The sequence below is a fragment of the Esox lucius genome, chromosome 7, assembly GCF_011004845.1.
Source record: "Esox lucius isolate fEsoLuc1 chromosome 7, fEsoLuc1.pri, whole genome shotgun sequence".
Classification (NCBI taxonomy): Eukaryota; Metazoa; Chordata; class Actinopteri; order Esociformes; family Esocidae; genus Esox; species Esox lucius.
Genome location: NC_047575.1, coordinates 18,298,033 through 18,317,332, shown reverse-complemented (window position 1 = coordinate 18,317,332; position 19,300 = coordinate 18,298,033). Strand labels below are relative to the sequence as shown.

The 19,300-nt window shown below is 38.2% G+C and overlaps 2 protein-coding genes across 4 annotated transcripts; both read right to left on the bottom strand.

Annotated features, from left to right (window-relative positions):
• Positions 1–98: 98 nt before the first annotated feature.
• On the bottom strand, positions 99–8,378 carry amer1 (APC membrane recruitment protein 1). The gene is made up of 2 exons (XM_010865004.4): positions 8,161–8,378; positions 99–4,270 (listed from the first exon to the last, which is right to left on the bottom strand). Exon 2 carries the CDS (start codon positions 4,257–4,259, stop codon positions 1,089–1,091), a length of 3,171 nt encoding a protein of 1,056 aa, XP_010863306.2. The 5' UTR covers positions 4,260–4,270; positions 8,161–8,378; the 3' UTR covers positions 99–1,088.
• A 2,510-nt stretch (positions 8,379–10,888) lies between these two features.
• On the bottom strand, positions 10,889–18,879 carry asb12a (ankyrin repeat and SOCS box-containing 12a). 3 transcript variants are annotated; one of them, XM_013134500.4, is made up of 4 exons: positions 18,777–18,868; positions 13,211–13,273; positions 12,317–13,082; positions 10,889–12,111 (listed from the first exon to the last, which is right to left on the bottom strand). In XM_013134500.4, exons 3-4 carry the CDS (start codon positions 13,074–13,076, stop codon positions 11,954–11,956), a joined length of 918 nt encoding a protein of 305 aa, XP_012989954.1. In that variant the 5' UTR covers positions 13,077–13,082; positions 13,211–13,273; positions 18,777–18,868; the 3' UTR covers positions 10,889–11,953. The 3 variants fall into 3 exon arrangements, with proteins under 3 accessions (XP_012989954.1, XP_012989952.1, XP_012989953.1); XM_013134498.4 differs by lacking the exon at positions 13,211–13,273 and having other exon boundaries at positions 18,777–18,879; XM_013134499.4 differs by lacking the exons at positions 13,211–13,273; positions 18,777–18,868 and adding an exon at positions 13,980–14,579.
• Positions 18,880–19,300: the final 421 nt, after the last annotated feature.

Sequence of the window (19,300 nt, the reverse complement as noted above, 5' to 3'; positions counted from 1 at the left end):
AAAAAGATGAAAGCGGTTTGACAATGACTGTAATAAATGGAATAAGGCATGCAAATGGGATTATACTCACAGAAATGAGGACAATAAAACTGCAAGTCTCCCAACTGCACCCATTTTTACTTATAAACAAACATATAGATGATTTAAGTGCAAGGCAGCATTATATTTCTTCATAGTGCTAGACAAAATGGGGAAGGGGTAATATCCCCAAAATCCCAACCAGCACTATTACATGAACATGACATACAGTTTCAAAGTTATGACTGCAGACATTGGAGTAATTATCGGAGCAAAATCCAGACCTATCTATATCAGTTCTCAGCAAATGTTTGCAAATACAAATTAAAAATAACTTGCAGATACAACAGTATACAGATCTAAAGAACAAAGCATCACTTTCAAATTTTATCAACCAAATATGTAAATAATCAAAACATTTTTACAACTATTTAACAAGGCAAGACAGAAATTCTCAATTTCAAATATACATGTAACAGTTTATAGTTTAGCCTTTAGGCTACATAGCCAATGCTGTTCTTTCTATCTGTGATTTCAAAAAAGGTTACCTGACTTCAAAATCTGCATATTGAGGATTTATTTTACAAATGTATAGCCTAACAATTATAATCTAATACCATCATAAGTGTACCAACACCTAGACAGTGATCAACAGCTTTATTTAAACAACTTTTTTTAAACACTAAAAGCTATACACAACTGTGATCAGGTGAAAAAGAATGTAGTTTAGTTACCAATGTGATCTGTGTAGCCCAATTTAACCTGTGCCAAGGCAAGGCAAAATCAGGCCTAAACAATTAATGAATTATTGCAAGGGACAGCCTTTATTGTGATGGCTGTTCACAAGATAAATCAAAATGATAGAATAACACAGGCATAATTATCAATTGTAACACAAATTCTAAGGCTTGTACATCACAGTGAAATACAATAGCTTATCCAGCAACAACATATGCATGTGTGAGTAAAGTAACAGACAATCATTCGATTTTCGGTGATGTAAACATAACAGATTGTGTCTTTGGTGGCACATTGTATTAAAAATGTATAGAAGAGAATTGATCTCATTTTCAGGGATTTGTGCTAGACATTTGTTTGATACATCCAACAGGGCACACCATATCCGCTGCTTTTCTTCCATTACTGGTGAAGTCTGTCTGTTGCTCATAGTCTACTAAGCTTAAAGGACTGTCAGACTCCGAGCAAAGATGAGGCATTCCCTGTGTGATCCCCACTGGCCTCATCTTACAGTGTTGAGTGTAAGAATGCAAACCAACAGTGGATGTGTGAAAAAGAGCCTCACCCCCACCGTCTGATGCCTTATCTGATCTCCCATAGGGGGCATGAGGACAACCAGGGGGTTGAAGCCCACAGGATTCAGATTGCAAAAGGTGGGATGGCCTATGCAATGGTTCTGTAATCTGAAATAAATATTTACATGATACTCGATCAGTCACGTTGCTAGCTGTGATTTGATGTGATTTAAAGTTTGGGACTCGAGTGACAGGCTGACTGAATGATACCATTTGCCTGTTTGGGGTTTGATAGAGACTTCGCAGCTGCTCTGTTCTTTTCCCATCTGCTTGTGGGCGTGTTACAGTACCCTCAGTCTCTGGTTGCCATGACGGCAACATTATGCTTCTATTATCACTGTTTTCTGAAGTGGAAATGTTTCCATTTTTTTTGCGGTGAAGTGAGGATGCTCTCTTTGAGCTTTTTTCAGTTCTGGGGCAAGATGTTAATTGTGCCCCACTCCCTAAATACATGTCAGTCAACTCTAACTCCAAGCTTTCTGTGTCCAGGGATCTACTCCTTCTATTTAAGGCCAGAGGGCTCGGCAGAGGACCTAGTGGATTTGACTGTTTAACTTGTGTAAGGCTAAGGTGACGTGGCAGGCTAGCAATTCCCCAGGTATTACTGAGGAGACTCTGTTCATAAAGATCAAACATTCTTAAGTCACATTCTGCAAATGCATCCTTTTGCAAGTAGCTTTCTTCAAACACTTCATAAGGTGACGTGATATCTTCCTCCTCCATATCCATCTGTTGGTCATATTCCCCCTCATTATCTATGTCCACAACATCAAATGTGATGATGGCAGGTAGGGCTTGCATATTTTGGGCAAATGGAGAGTCTGACTCAGAGCCTCCCAAGCTTTCATTTGAATTACTACAAAAATTGGAGTGTTTTGAAAAATCCATTAAGGCTTGGGAGAAGCAAACTGTCTGTTCATCCTTCAAGTCATTATTAGATTTTTTACATGGATCATGAAATCCTACTACCTGTGGGGATTCAGGCTTAATTTGCTCTGAGTACATTTGTGTCTGACACATTTTTGAAGACTGGGTGCTACAAACTGCATCTGATGAGTTGTTGCTAGGCATTTTCCCACTCTTCCCACCATTGCAGACTTTTACATTTTCTTTTAAGGCATGAGATCCATGTAGCATGATGTTAACCTTTTTATTCAAAGCCTCTGCGTTGACCTGATCCTCTTTCATAGAGGATTGGCTTTTTGTATTTACTTTTGAAATGCTTTCGGTAAAACAATCTTGGTGGATCCTCCCTTTGGTAAACAGTGTCTGCTCTTTGGAAGGTCTACACATATTTTGCAGCTCCGCACAGAGGAGGTCCTGCTGGATCAAAGTTAGCCGGTCCTCTTCATTTAGACCTGTTTTAACAGCAACCACAGCATCACTGCATTGAGCCGGTATGTCTAAAAACTGAAGCGGATCAGGCACAGGCAGTTTAGATTTTTCAAAGGGTGGACTGATAAGACTGTCATCAGGCTCAAAAAGCTCATACAAAGCATCACCACTGTAACTGTCTCTTGGAAGTGAAACTGTCCTGATCCTATCAACTTTGTCATGTCCATCTTCATCTTGTCCTGGGGTAGTAGAATCATAGTAACCCTCATCGCTGTTAGGAACTGACTCTTGATGGTCACTCTGTGGAGTCATGACATCCACAGATGTAAGGCTGGTCTCTGTATCTCCAAGAGCACCATTGCTATTACTGCTGATGTCCATGTTATAAGAGCTAGATGGCTCTTCTGGTGACATCCTAGGACTTTCACTGAGGTTTTGTTCCTTGCTGTGGGTATAGCAAACACCCTCTGCACCTTCACTTTGCCAAAGGGCTTGGATATAGTCCCCATCCACCTCAGGAGTGGCCATTTCTTCTCCTCCACCCTGGTAGGTAACACAACAGGAACTCCTTTTGCCTGCATTTCGACTCCTTTCCCCAGAGACTGTGCTCTCTGCAATGCTGTCATCATCTTGATCTGCTATTATGTCACCACAACCAGTAAGTGAGTCAAAACTCTTCAGAGAAGCCACATCACAGAAAATCAAGCTCATCTGAGATGACACAGTAGGCAACTGGACATTCACTGAAGATTCAAGGTTTGAGTTTGGGAGAGTAGTAGTTTCTGTGTTTGCATGGAGTGTCACTTTATGTTTACTCTGATGATCCGTCTTTGCCTCTCCTTTTGTCAGAGAATCCAGACTCCCTTGATTCACTGTGTCATTGTCAGACACTATGACATCAACATTAATACATTCAGAAGCAACTGTCAAACAATCTTTGACATTTGCCAAATCAGGCACATTGGATTCAGACAGAATTCCCAGGCACAGAGTGTCATTTTGGTCATTGTTATTCTGGGCGATACGCACCTCTTTGTTGCAGACATGAGACATTTCATTGTTTTCAAAATCACTATTTCTATGTTTTTTATGACGCCTAATGCTGTTAAAAAGTCCCCTCAAACCCTTTTTCTGCCTGGGTAGAGAGAATGATTTCGGTTCACCAGTTGGGTGCCCCAATTCACTACAACAAGTATCATGAATCTTTACTGCTGGATCTTTCTGACTGTGATACTCCAAATATCCTGCTGGGACAGATCCAGTTCCCAGATTATCCTCCCAACTTGTCTTGCTAAATCCATCATGAGTTTTACTCTTGCTAACTCCATTTTTAGAGGACCACTTGTTAAAATGTTTGTTCCTCCCGCCAAAGAAGTTGGGTAAAACACAAATGCTTTTACGTCTTCCAAAGAATCTTAAGGCAGTCCTCCTCAGTTTCCCTGTTGGCTGATGCTCAGGGGGTACAGCATCAAATTTGTCAGATGGAGGATTCAACTCAGACTGTGAAGCCAGGCCACCCATAAATGTCTGTTCACAGCCAGCAGTCAAACGCTTTGCGTCATTCGGTGGGTTATCGTCTCTGTAGGGCTCCATGGTAACAAAATCTGCAAGAAGGTAAAGTGAACAAACAGCATCATCAGCAGGTTGAAATACAGCTGCCAATATCCCATTTTTGAATTTATTTCTGAAATGTAGGACCAAGGATTATGCATAGTTGGATTAAATAATGTATTATATATTGGTGGGCCTTTGTTTTGCAATTACTTATGTGTTTGTATTGGAGGAATTAATAGGATCAGCATATAGGTAAATAAAGCTGGCAAAGCATTAAGATCAAAAGTATTATGCTTTTTGCACAGAAAAAGGAGAAAGCTGTCCATTATCTAGGAGGAACTCAAGGTATTGCAAAAATAAACAGCAGGGCTCTGCAGTGCAATGATTTTGATCGCACATGCAACTAAAAAGTATTTTTTTAGCACTGTTATTGTCCATAATTGTTGTTAATTGTCAGCACTAGAGGCAAGTTACATCAATAATAAATTGTGCTCCTACATTCACTTCCATGTGCTTAGAATTTCAGCTTACTATCACATGGTTCATGTAAGAAAATACCATCGTAGAGCCTGGAAAATAAATTGGATGTCAAATTGTTTAGCATGGCATACCTTTCAAATCATCCCGCTTTTAAAAGTCTACATTTTCAAAACAAAGACCCTGCAGAAATCTGCATTTTAGAGATATTACACTCAGTACCTGCTTTAGAATGCAGGATAGACATGTTGTGTGAACTTAGTTCTTTACATCTCTATAAATCTTGTGATTGTACACCGAAATGATAAGCTCATACCGCATGTCCACACCATACAAGAAAAAGTACTTTCTGTCAACATACAGTGCATAAATAATTCTGTTCTCAATTGTATTTTTTCTGGTTTAGGATTTTTATATATTTTTTTATCTACCAATTACAAATATACATAGAGAATAAACTAAATCAGATTTTTAAATAAAATCAGAATAAAGAAATGGTTGGGGCTTAAATTTTTTGTAGGTGTGTAAGTAATTCCCAATTACTGCGCATCTGGTCCTTGGGACACCGATACAATAACTATCAATATAGGTGATGATAATTGAACGTAGGTACTAAAGGTTGTAGCCAGCAATGTTTTTATCTATATGGAACAAATCCTAATGCATAATTTGCTTTGACTGTGACGGGAGTTGAACGCAGGACCTGTTATTCCGTATTACGCTTCCCTAACCACTACACTATTTAACAAGGGCTAGTCAGTCACTCAGTCAGTAAGACGCGGTGCGGCAAAGATTTATTGTTAGTCAATGGAAAATATGATTATTCCACGGTGGTAGCCCTGATCAGTGACAATGACTAGTCAGCTTACAGGGAGGAGGTCAAGTGCCTGGTGGCATGATGCGCAACATGACAACAACCAGGCCCTCAATGTAAAAAAGACCAAGGAGCTCATTGTGGATCACAGGAAGTTTAAAGGCTGCAGTCACACCCTAGTTCTCATCAATGGTACAAAGGGGGAGCGTGTCCAGCTTCAAGCAGTGTTTGCGCAGGATGCGTGGCATCATCAGAGACCCATGCCACAAACTGTTTGCCCTCCTACCATCAGGCAGGTGGTACAGGTCTCTTTGTTCCCGCACCAGCGGGCTCAGGAACAGCTCCTTTCCATCTACTGTAACCCTGCTGAACTCTAATCACTGACCATACCCACCCATCCACCTCTTAGTACTGCCTCTCAGGAACATGTCACCTTGCACTTTCAACTTGCATGCACTGCACATTTAGAATAGCTATTGTCCTTGCTTTTCTTTTTTGGGATTTTACAAGCACGTCTACCTCGGGATCATCATTGCTGCTATCCCTGCATTTCAGTTGCACATGCCACCTTAGATCTCTAACTTGCTTGACTGCACAGTCAGAATTGCCATTTGTACTAGCATTTGCCTCAACACACAACTATTCCTTCCCACTTGCACATACGAACACTTAATTTGTCAATTTTCACTGTATTTGACTTCATTGCACATCTATACATTCCATTTATATACTTGTACATTTCCTGCCCTCTCCTATTTTCCCTTCTGGTTAGATGCTAACTGCATTTCGTTGTACAGTACATGTACTGTTCAATCACAAAGTTAAATCTAATCTATTCTTTTGGAAAGGCTACATGTGAAAAGATGACTGGAAAGGTTCAAATATCAAGTGTGTAGGGGTGTGTATGTGCATACGCGTGCTGGTACATATGCACGCGCACACGCACGATCAACAGTTTGGGGTCACTTAGAAAGCTCATTGTTTTTGAAAGAAATCTACATTTTCTGTCTATTAGAACAACAAGATTAATCAGAAATAGTGTAGACATTGATACAATTATTAATTACTATTGTAGCTGGAAATGATACTTATTTTCAGTGAAAAACTGATAGAACAGCAACAATCACTCCTCAATTAATGGCATATTGTGTTTCCCTATCCAAGTTGATCATTAGAAAACTCTTTTGTGATTGTTAGCACCGCTGAAAACTGCTATGCTGATTAAAGTAGCAATCAAACTGGCCTTTAGACTAGTTGAGTATCTGGAGCATCAGCAATTATGGGTTCGATTACAGGCTCAAAATGAAGAAACAAAGGATTTTCTCATGAAACTCATTAATCTATTCTTGTTCTGAGAAATTAAGACTATTCCATGCACTGTTGCATTCCTGACAAACAGGAGTCATACGGGAAGTCTTAATGAAAAGGAAGGTTTAAATACTTTTCCAATGCACAGTATTTTAATGCCATGTGGAGTGTGGCAAAGTAATTTAAATCATGCTCCCTCCTTGTGAACTCAAGGCCACCTTCTTGGCAGCTCTCTGTGGCCCCCCAGGTTGAGAACCACAGCCATGATAAACTATTACAACGTTGAGTGTAATACAAAGAATGTAATGTGTACTCAGTAGGTAAGGTCAGTTAGTACGATTCATTGCGACAAAGTGAAGGCGCAATGAAAAACGTTTAGAGTGCAGTGCCTAGTAGTGTATACTTCTCATGCTACCTGAACGTAGGATAATACATTCAGCAGAACTGTTAAAAACATTCCAAATGACCACTAATGTTTCACAAATATTTTGATCAAGAAATATTTAATGTATGCATGTATATTTCAGACTATGTAAACATCAATAACTAGCAATGATCGATGAACTGCAATCTTTTCAGATATTTAAAAAATAAAAATACACGTTTTGACCGGAAACGTACATAAGTTTGCTAATATGTTTCGTTTTTCCAGAAATCTTGTCTATTTCACATAACATCAATAACCCTTCATTTCTCCTACATGCTGATACTAGGCGAAAAAGAGATTATACGCCAGAGGTGTAGACACATCAACACAGTACATTTTTATTTTGTTAGTCCATTCTTTGAGGCCTCAAACTAATGGACTTGCATGCAAAGGTCGAGTTAATAAAGCAGGTATCGCTCGTAGGCTTATTGTTTGTACAACCGTTATGCATGGGAAAACAGAACAGGCATAGCGTTTTAGAAAAAAAAAGTCGTCAGGTAAGGACCGGTTAGGACCACAACAAAGCAATGTATCGCTAGTGGAAGCAATTGTATTGTCGCTAACGTTACATTGTGCGTGGCCTGCAAGTCTAAATAAACTTAAAGTTATAACGAGCTAATATTGAGTCGTTATAGTGAACTGGTTATTTAGCGACAGAGGTACTCCAAGTTAACTCAACCTCACATTTTACAGATGCAATGTTTTACCTTGGCTGAAAGATTCACAAGACAAGAGTATATACAACCTAGCTAGTCTGCTACTATTAACATCAAACGCCTTCTGCAGCTAGCTACTAGCATTACGTTCAGGGTAATATTTGCTAACTAGCAAATAGGATAAAACTATGTTTCTATTTAAAATAAATAATAGCAAGTAGTGTTTGTGATATGTGCGTAATATATACATTAACTGACCTTGATGTTGGGCTGCAACACTAAGATATATATATATATATATATATATATATATATAAAAAAATCCGATTCACTTTGTTCAGTTGTCCTATCTAACCAATGCAACCAAACCTGTCTCGACTCGAGGCTCTTGTTAATCTGCGCATTGAATTCTGGTTGTTGTAGTGAGTGCGTTTATCCCGGGAATGACGTTTCACACTGACCACTACTCAAAATTAAGTGATGGTAGTAATAGAAAATGACAGATTATATCCAAATTATTAATGTAAACTTTTAATATTATAAAAGTTGGTCAACCTCGCTTCGATCTACATGCTGTGGTTTTGAAACTAAGTAAAAACTCCCTTTTAGAAAGCCAGGGGTCCTCAATTCACATTAATTCTTAATATTACACGTTTTAATTGCATTTTAGATAGTCAGTACAACTTTTTGTAAACTGATTTACATAATGTAAAACATGTTTTGTAGCAGACCATTTACATTTATGTACATATTATTATTGGCATTTGAAATACACTACCTTTCAAAAATGTAGGGTCACTTAGAAATGTCCATGTTTTTGATTCGATTAAAATGACATCAAATTGATGAGAAATACAGAGTAGATGTTGTTAATGTTGGAAATTACTATTATAGCTGTAAACAGCAGATTTTTTTTGAAATATCAACATAGGCGTACAGAGGCTAATTATCAGCAACCCTCAGTCCTCCTGTTTCCCAATGGCACGTTGTGTTTGCTAATCCAAGTTAATCATTTTAAAAGGCTAGTTGATCATTAGAAAACCACTTTTTGCAATTACGTTAGCACAGCTGGAAACTGGTGTTCTGATTAAAGAGGCAATAAAACTGGCCTTTAGACTAGCTGAGTATCTGGAGCATCAGCAACTGAGGTTTGAGGGTCCTCTCTAGGTTTCTTCCTAAAATTCGACCTTCTTAGGGAGTTTTTCCTAGCCACTGAAATTCAACGCTACTGTTGTTTGCTCCTTGGGGTTTAAGGCCGGGTGTCTCTGTAAAGCACTTTGTGACAACTGCTGTTGTAAAAAGGGCTTTATAAATAAATTTGATTGATTGGTTTGATTACAGGCTCAAAATGGCCAGAAACAAAGAACTTTCTTCTGAAACTCATCACTCTATTATTGTTCTGAAAAATGTGAGAAACTGCCAAGAAACTGAATATCTCGTACAACGATGTGCACTCATCCCTTCACAGAACAGCGCAAATGTCATGGTGGAGGAAGCAGGGCACAGGCGCAGAGTTGAAGGGAAACATCCTTTTAATGTTCTATACAAAACAGAACAAAAAACAACAAAAGGAGAGGCAGACTACAAACACAAACATTATTATCAAATTATATAATAATGAACCCTCTTTCAAAGTCACTTTGATCCTTTCTTTTTGCCATTTTAATCTAAAATTGTTGACCACTGGGCCTGCTCTGCAGTGTTATACATGCCAGAGTGCATGACACAATGTTAAATGCTTAATTGTATCATGCAGTACATCTGCATTTGTTATGTTCCTTAACTCATTTATTCAGGTTTTTCCTGTCTTTATATACAGGGTAGAGGTACGAATCTTTACTAACCCCCCAACCGCTCCTTCTCTCCCACAATCATTTTGTCATGAACATTAAATTAGATAAAATAACATCATAAACAATAAGACATTATTTCAAGTAGGCCTCTCTCGAGAAGTAGCACTTCATGTGGTTTGCTTGGGAAATTATTTTGATGTTACCCTTCTAATGGCTGAATTACTTTTTAAAATTCAAGAACACAAGCAACCTTTGTATCATTAATCAACCTAGACTCGTTCAGTCTTTAAATGTACCCAACATTTTTAACTACACCAGCCTATCTATAAATTTACCCACCCAAGTAAATTTTTACCAGCACACTGTCATTATAAATAGTCCACTCCATAGTCCACTGATTGTACAACCCTGTCGTAAAATGTTGGGATGCTATTCCACCAGGTTTAGTTTTTTAGCATTCTACAACTTTGCCACGGTTTTGTTGCCTCTGTCCCAACTGGAAACATGTTGCTTGCATCAAATTCAAAACAGGCATGTATTTTTCCAAAAACAATATAATTTCTCAGGTTCAACATTTGATATGTTGTCTTTGTACTATTTTCAAATAAATACAGGGATGAATGTTTTTTATTGCATTTGTCCCAAATTTTTTTGAAACAGGGTTTTATTTCACTTAGCTAACCACAATGAAACAACCCCTGGCTGCTTACGTAAAAAACTTTGTCTTTATAATCTTGACTACTGTACATTTTTGTTGACATAGATGCAACAAATATATATCCTAGCTAGCCTAATGTATAGATTTATAGTGAAGTGAAAATGAACAGACCATAGAGTAACTAAACGCATGGACCATTGTCTTAACCAAGCAGATGTTTATTAAGTGGCCGAAGTTTCATCAATGGTGCTTTAATTGTATTTGTTAATTTAGAATGTATGATGTTTGATGTATTAGAATTAGTTTTTTGCCATGGTATCGAAATGAGTATCAAGAATTGTGTAATTTCCCTGGTATTGTATTGAAGTTGAAAACGGTGGAATCCTGACATCCCCATGGTGCCTCAGGACACACCATTACTCCTAATTACATTACTTACAGTCAATATATGATGTGGTGTCATAATGAATGTGGACATTAACTGCAAATGTAAGTGTGCTTTTATTAGCTAATGAGACCACATTGTCCACAATGATGACAGTTTCTTAGTAGTTTTAATCAATTAACATGAAATGTAATATTTCATTTATTTATGGGAATTCATGGTAACAGGGTATAATGGTAAGCATGTCCCCCTTTGTCAAACATCAGAAAACTTGAAAAACCAAACAAACAGGAGGCACTAACTTCCCTTCAGGCCATGCTGTTCAAAAGAGGCAATGGATCAGGGTTGCCAGATTTCCCTGTCAATATACTCCTGAATCACAGATTAAATCCCATGGACTTGACAAAAATCCTGTTGACAATTTTTTGTGTCTATGTATCGACCTGCCGAAACCCATTTTTGCCCACACACTGCAACTGTGACTTAGTCTGATAATATAACTGGTGAGTTTCTATCAAAGTTACAGTGTCAACGGCAGAGTAATATTTTTTTATTCATATGCCAATCTTGAAATATATATTAAAAAAATTTAAATATTTTTTGGAGTCAGTGAACATCAGAATAACACTAATAAGCACTCTGTGAGTGATGATGTAATAACGCACAGTTGAGTTATAGGTTTCATCAGCATACAAAACATTTTTAAAACGTACTTCCAGCTATTCCAATCACAAGTATATCCGAATACAAGTAACTGTGACAAACAGATACAATTATGGATACAAGATTGGAACACCACGAACTACAATTTCATGCTCTATAAAGCCTAGGAAATACCTGTGGTTCATAAGTATTACTTATGAACCTCATAAGTAATACTATTTAATAATTATACAGTATTTATGCACATAAAACATGTAAAAAATTTGATCTGTGGCAAAATGTGTTTAAGACATGTTAATTACTGTAATTTCTACAGCACATTTTATGCTGACATTGCTGTCTTTTGAAAAGCACATATATTTGACTATTCTTTGTGATAGAGATAAAACGAAATAACACAAAAAAAAGATTAAATGATTAAAAAACAAAAGAATTAAGAGATATTCTCAAATGAAGGACTAATAATGACTATTTCAGCATCACAAAATTATTTTAGAAATAAGTAAGCATCTGTTTAATGTAGAAAAAGTTTTGTGACATAAAATACTTTCCTCAAAGATGCACAGCAGTTGTTTGGACTGACTTGTATTGCAAGAAGTTTAAAATGCTGGATGGCATTTCCAAATGGTCAATGAACTGGATTCTGTTGATCTTTCTGAGGTATCCTCGGATAGCAAGACGGCACTGTGACATAAGAGACTTGGGACAACCTAGCAAAAAAGAACAATTGAATGAGCTATTTTTTATTTAAAAATGGTTTTGCAGACAGATTCAAAAGTCTATTCTAACAGCCGGTAGAGCCCTATATAACAAGCAGTAGAGCCCTATATATTATCTAGAGCTCCTTGTCTAGTGTCAATAAAACAGAAAAGAATATGTGAAGACTAAAGTTTATCAGCAGCCCACACGCATTACCTCTTTCTTGCAACAGCAGCTCCACAGCCTCATTCTGCTTGGTGGATTTCTCTATGATGAGTGTGGGAAGGTAGACATTTGCACCAAAGTCAATCAAGAGTTGGATATACTCAACCCCACAACCATGTCTGAGGCACATTTCAAGCACCGTCTTGGGCTGCTTGATTTTAGGAAGAAGTTTGGGATCTGTGCAGTTGTAATTTGGATCAGCCCCATAGAGCAGCAAAACTTTAAAGCAGTCAAAGTGTCCATATACAGCTGAAAGATAGAGGGGGCCACTAGAAACGCCAGTACTTGAAGTGAACAGCAAGATCTTGGATCTGGAGTTGACTTCAGCACCATGTTTAAGCAGTTGCTTCAAAATCTCACCATCCCCTTCTCTGGCTGCAGTTAGGACCGGAGAACAGTTGTTATACAAACTGCCATTGGGGTTAGCACCAGCCCTGAGAAGTGCTAAAACACAGTTCAAGTATTTCCCACAGACAGCTCTGAAAAGTGGAGTCTGAGCCTTTACATCTAAACAGTCCACCTCTGCTCCATGAGCCAGAAGAACCTGCACACACCGGAGATGACCTTTAGATGCTGCCATTCGTAAAGGTGTTCCTGGAATACCCCAGCCACTCCTACAGTTAATGCATTTCCTGTACTTTTCTTCAGACAGCAGCTCATTGAGGAGTCTGTCATTATTGTTGGACACCGCCTGGTGGACCAGTTGACCTTCTACCTTGTTCTCTTCTTCAAAAATGTTTAACTGGATCATAGAAATCTGTTGTAAAACAAAACAAGTCAAAATTACCATAATACACAAATTGCTATAATGGTGTCTACTCCCTTGAATCATTAATACATTACAATATGATCTACATTAAAAGGTATATTACAATAGCTTATTACCTGTGTTATTTATTTCATACTAGGGCTTCAACTAACCACTACTGTGAAAATCGATAAACCAGACTGAAAAAATAAATACAAATAAAGTGTTTAATTAAAACAATCAAGTTTTTTGTGTTTTTCCTAATCTTACACAATGCTCTCTTTAAAACAACTTAAGAAAGCAGGTTATGAATTACTTGGTGGAATCACACTTTTTCATGTAGGCTACAAAAATCAAGACTCCAGAAATTTGAAAATCAAGGCTACAAAAATTAGAAAACCAGAAAAAGTCAAAAAGTTGATAGATTATCATTATATCTTTTTGGGTAAAGCCTACCCAAAATATATAATGAATCATATTGTGTTACTTACAATTCCATGAAATTAATGACCTTTCGGTGGTGTAATGAACACTATTTACAGTCCCAAATGTAGGCTTCAGTCAGCATTTTCTGTATTCAACTACTTAAACATCCTGTATATTACAGTTATATTTTAGTCATTTGGCAGACTCTCTTATCCAGAAGTGCATACATTAGTATTGAGTGTATTCTAATCAACACATTAGTTATAGGCAAAAGTCAGTGCTGGAAAAAATATCATACAAATAATAGGTTAAACATAATAAGTAAAGTTTACAAAACACAACTGAGGGGATGGCAGTGAAACTATTTTAGGTACACTATGAAAAGATTCTTACAGAAAACTGCCTGTCACTGCTATTCTAGCCTCCAGGGGAAGCCAGGACAGAGACAAGTTGTGACTGTGTGGTTTGGGAACTGCCTACCCAAAGGCGAGATGGCTAAAAGCCCAGAGGTAGCTGAAGGAAGAGCCCGGTTAGAGGATTTGAGAATTGCCTGGAAGTATGGAGCAGAAGCTCCTCTTATTTCTTGGTAGGCAAGGACCATGTAGCAGATATGAGCTTCAACTGGAAGCCAGTGGAGTGTGCAAAGAAGCGGGTGCAATGGGAGAACACATCAGTCAAACGTATAGGGCTTTCACAATAGCTGATTTAAATCAGCAGAATAATTATAATTCCTTACTATGGCCTAAATTATAGGGTAGTTAATGCGCGTGAGTCAGCAAGAACACTAGTGTTATTCTCCATATTCAGGGCTATACCTTTCCACTGGTGTCTTTCAGTTGGTGGCACCAGCACGAAAGATTGAAATGAATCTATACGCTGATGACACTGTCGTGAACTCTATCATTATCATCATGCACTTAGGTCTATTCCAGGTGCTAACTACAGAACTCACCACTGTAGTTTATATCAAATTCTGGGCTGGACTTCGCTGTTCTTGAAACGAGAACGACATGCTCTCGTGTTTGTCTGTAAAGCACTTCTAAATAAATGACCTTTTTTTTATCATCACTTACCAACATTAGAGATATACAGTGAGGAGAACAAGTATTTGATACACTGCCGATTTTGCAGGTTTTCCTACTTACAAAGCATGTAGACGTCTGCAATTTTTATCATAGGTACACTTCAACTGTGAGAGACAAAAATCCAGAAAATCACATTGTAAGATTTTTAAATAAATAATTTGCATTTTATTGCATGATAGAAGTATTTGATCACCTACCAACCAGTAAGAATTCCGTCTCTCACAGACCTGTTAGTTTTTCTTTAAGAAACCCTCCTGTTCTCCACTCATTCCCTGTATTAACTGCACCTGTTTGAACTTGTTACCTGTATAAAAGACACTTGTCCACACACTCAATCAAACAGACTCCAACCTCTCCACAATGGCCAAGACCAGAGGGCTGTGTAAGGACATCAGGGATAAAATTGTAAACCCACACAAGGCTTGGATGGGCTACAGGACAATAGGCAAGCAGCTTGGTGAGAAGGCAACAACTGCTGGCGCAATTATTAGAAAATAGAAGAAGTTCAAGATGACGGTCAATCTCCCTCGGTCTGGGACTCCATGCAAGATCTCACCTCATGGGGCATCAATGATCATGAGAAAGGTGAGGGATCAGCCCAGAACTACACGGCAGGACCTGGTCAATGACCTGAAGAGAGCTGGGACCAAAGTCTCAATGAAAACCATTAGTAACACACTACGCCGTCATGAATTAAAATCCTGCAGCACACACAAGGTCCCCCTGCTCAAGCCAGCGCATGTCCAGGCCCGTCTGAAGTTTGCCAATGACCATCTGGATGATCCAGAGGAGGAATGGGAGAAGGTCATGTGGTCTGATGAGACAAAAATAGAGCTTTTTGGTCTAAACTCCACTCGCCTTGTTTGGAGGATGAAGAAGGATAAGTACAACCCCAAGAACACCATCCCAACCGTGAAGCATGGAGGTGGAAACATCATTCTTTGGGGATGCTTTTCTGCAAAGGGGACAGGACGACTGCACCGTATTGAGAGGAGGATGGATGGGGCCAAGATCTTGGCAAACAACCTCCTTTCCTCAGTAAGAGCATTGAAGATGGGTCCTGGCTGGGTCTTCCAGCATGACAACGACCCAAAACACACAGCCAGGGCAACCAAGGAGTGGCTCCGTAAGAAGCATCTCCAGGTCCTGAAGTGGCCTAGCCAGTCTCCAGACTTGAATCCAATAGAAAATCTTTGGAGGGAGCTGAAAGTCTGTATTGCCCAGCGACAGCCCCGAAACCTGAAGGATCTGGAGAAGGTCTGTATGGAGGACTGGGACAAAATCCCTGCTGCAGTGTGTGGAAACCTGGTCAAGAACTACAGGAAACATATGATCTCTGTAATTGCAAACAAAGGTTTCTGTACCAAATATAAAGCTCTGCTTTTCTGATGTATCAAATACATATGTCATGCAATAAAATGCAAATGAATTACTTAAAAATCCTACAATGTGATTTTCTGGATTTTTGTTTTAGATTCCATCACTCACTGTTGAAGAGTACCAATGATAAAAATTACAGACTTCTACATGCTTTGTAAGTGGGAAAACCTGAAAAATTGGCAGGGTATCAAATACTTGTTCTCCCCACTGTAAATCTCTAATGTTGGTAAGTGATGATAAAAAAAGGTCATTTATTTAGAAGTGCTTTATATTCCTTTGAGGTCACTCAAACTGAGGTTCACGAAGGTATCAAGCGAATCTAAATCGAACCTATCCTGCATAGATACAAATATAAACATCCTTGCTTAAGCTTTCATGAAGTTCACTCAATAATTTAATTAATAAATTGGTGCAAAATCTGGGGCAAAGCTACTGGTGCAAAATAAAGGGAACTTAGAGAAATTAGGAGAACAAAGAACAGTCTGGAGAGGGAGTGATGTAGAACCACAACTAATAAATTAGGGAAAACGTGCATATGCTATCAGACAAGAACAAAGTGGGTAGCTATTGTAGCTAAGGATTAAAAGGCTTAGTTAATTAGGGTTTCAGCAGTTCACTGGTGTTTTTTGCAGATTCTCGTGAGATAATAGGGCAAAAGGGCCCAAACTCCATCATTTTGAATATGTAAAAATGCTCAAACTTAATTCCAATAGCCCCAAATGACTGATCTTAATGTTACTTCATATTTTGCCTGTACCTATGAAGATCTTTACATCTATATGAATAAAATCTGTTTGTCAAAAAACCTCACTGCTGTTGACCAACGAACATGTGCAGAGCGTAGTATTGCACATATTAACTCGTACTCTAAAAATAATATTATAATCCAACTTGGTAGGTTTGTTTACAATCATGAAACAACCAAATGGGACCAAGCAATATCCAATGAACCACAAGGTGGCGCTATTCAGTACCCACATTTGCAAGCTCACAATGCTCACCGTGAGTAAAAGTATGAAGAGGTATGTAATGTAATCTCACAAATAAAATATATGCCATTGGAAGCCTTAAAGTTCACCATGTTGGACAGTTTGAAAAAATAATTCATGCCACATTTGGTACTACTGCGTCCATATGTATTTCTCAGCGCAAATGGTGCAAAAGGATGTCAAGTGCTGTTTGCTGAAACCCACTCAATGCTGCTTGCCTTGTATTGGTCTACTTACATTTTAATTGGGTAATTTGGTTTCATGTCGGAAGGTAAGTCTGACTTTTACAAGAAGTTTCCGTTTTGAGATCATTATCTTATAGGCCTATAGAATATATTAAATGTGGTAGTAGTTGTATCATCTGTTAATTGGCTGTAATATTATTGAAAAACTATTGGTAGAGAATTACAGAAATACATCATGCACCATTACATCACCCTGAAGCCACAGACTCTGGCGAAACTCGTCTTTCTAAAAGTATTTTCCAAGGTACTATTGACAGACACTTGACAGCGAAATGTTTTAATTTAATTTCCAGTCAGTTTTAGATTTTCGTTTTTACAGCCAATATACGCAATGTATATGCTAGTTAAATGCTGAGCGCAAAATATTTGAAAGCAAGCGATTTGCAATTGCTTGACATGTATAATAGAAAATAGCCCATTAATAGAATATTATTTTTGTTCCTTTTTGGCTGCATGTGGATACTGCTTTTTTCGTTTCAGTTTAATTGAATTCAAAGCAAGTAAATGTACTATTTTATTTTATACATTCTATAGGAAAGAAGTTGCTTAAAAATGCTGAGCATCAGATTTTCTTGCCAGCCGAGCGGAAATGCTTTACCATTTTGTTGTCGTATAAAATTTATAATAAACGAATAATATAGTGGTACTTGTTTGGGTGTATACATTTTGGCTAAAAGACTGACAGATTTGTGGACTATTTTAAATACTAACTACTTCGTATCCTCCTCCTTTCATGCTGTTAAAAAAAAGCAAGTCTTCATTAAAATACTATATGGCTTGGTTATATAAGCACGAATGCTAGACATACATAAAATCTACAGATTATTTTTTTGAATTATTACTAAACAAAAAATGAATGGAGCGGATTTGGAGTCGCAATTATTTTTCCTGTGAGCATATAGCGGTTTTGAGCAGAGTGATGGGAAAGACGTGTAGTGGTAGAACGGTGGAGTAACCTTCACTTGATAGGTTACATACTCTAGCAGGTATCACTCAATATATTATTCCTTACTATCTTCAAAAATGAACTACATTTGCTTTCAACATGTGCCATGCACAAACATGTGTTTGTATTCAGCGTGACTGTCAAACCTCAGATGAACAAAAAACGGTGGGCGGGGTCAAATGCGGGCCACAACATTGATCCTCCCCCGAACTACATACTACATACTGTATTTGTCAAAGAATCCTCCGTTTGCTGAAATTACCGTAATTGCCCGTTTATAACGTAATAAATAAGAACATATGGAATAATTGTCGAAGATTAAAAACCAGCCAGTTTGCCAGCTACTGTACTGTAGATAAAAACATCTTCAGTAGTTAGTTTTATCTACCTCCTGACTGGCAATCTGTATTCGATCATTTTTAGGGTGCATTACAGTATAGTAGCAGCTAGCTACTAATAGCTAGCTAGCTAGCTAGCAGTCTAATAGCTAATGCCTGGCTTTGATAGTCGATGTAAAATGATCTTATCTAGGAACAAGTCAACGAAACGGATGGCTTCATATTGTCTTCATCAGTACTGTCAAGATTAAACAAAATTTCATAGTAAAACGACTAGCCAAACATAGGCGTTACCTTCACAGATTAAAAAACGTAGACTGTGCTGTGTTTTCGTCAGTTAGAGGTGGACTAGTATTCTGCTAGAAGTACTCACGTGACGTCATAGTCGTATTGTAATGAGGAAGCCTTCGGAATAAAAGCGCGATTGTCAATATCTTACAGTGTATAATTAGTTCGAAAGATGGAGAATTGTAATGACAGGACATTTCATTTGCTCTTGAACAGCAAGTAATAGAATAATTATATACGTTTAGAATAAAATAATGTAAACCACAATATTAAAAAAGTGCAAGACTCTTTACGGGCTCTCATGTTCCCCAGACCTGAATCCAATTGAGAACCTCAGGGATGTTTTGTATTGGTGCATCCGCTGATGCCAAGTAGCACCACAGACTGTCCAGGAGCTCATTGATGCCCTGATCCAGGTCTGGGAGGAGATCCCCCAGGACACCATCCGCCATCTCATCAGGAGCATGCCCAGACATTGTCGGGAGTTCATACAGGCACGTGTGGGCCATACACACTACTGAGTTACATAA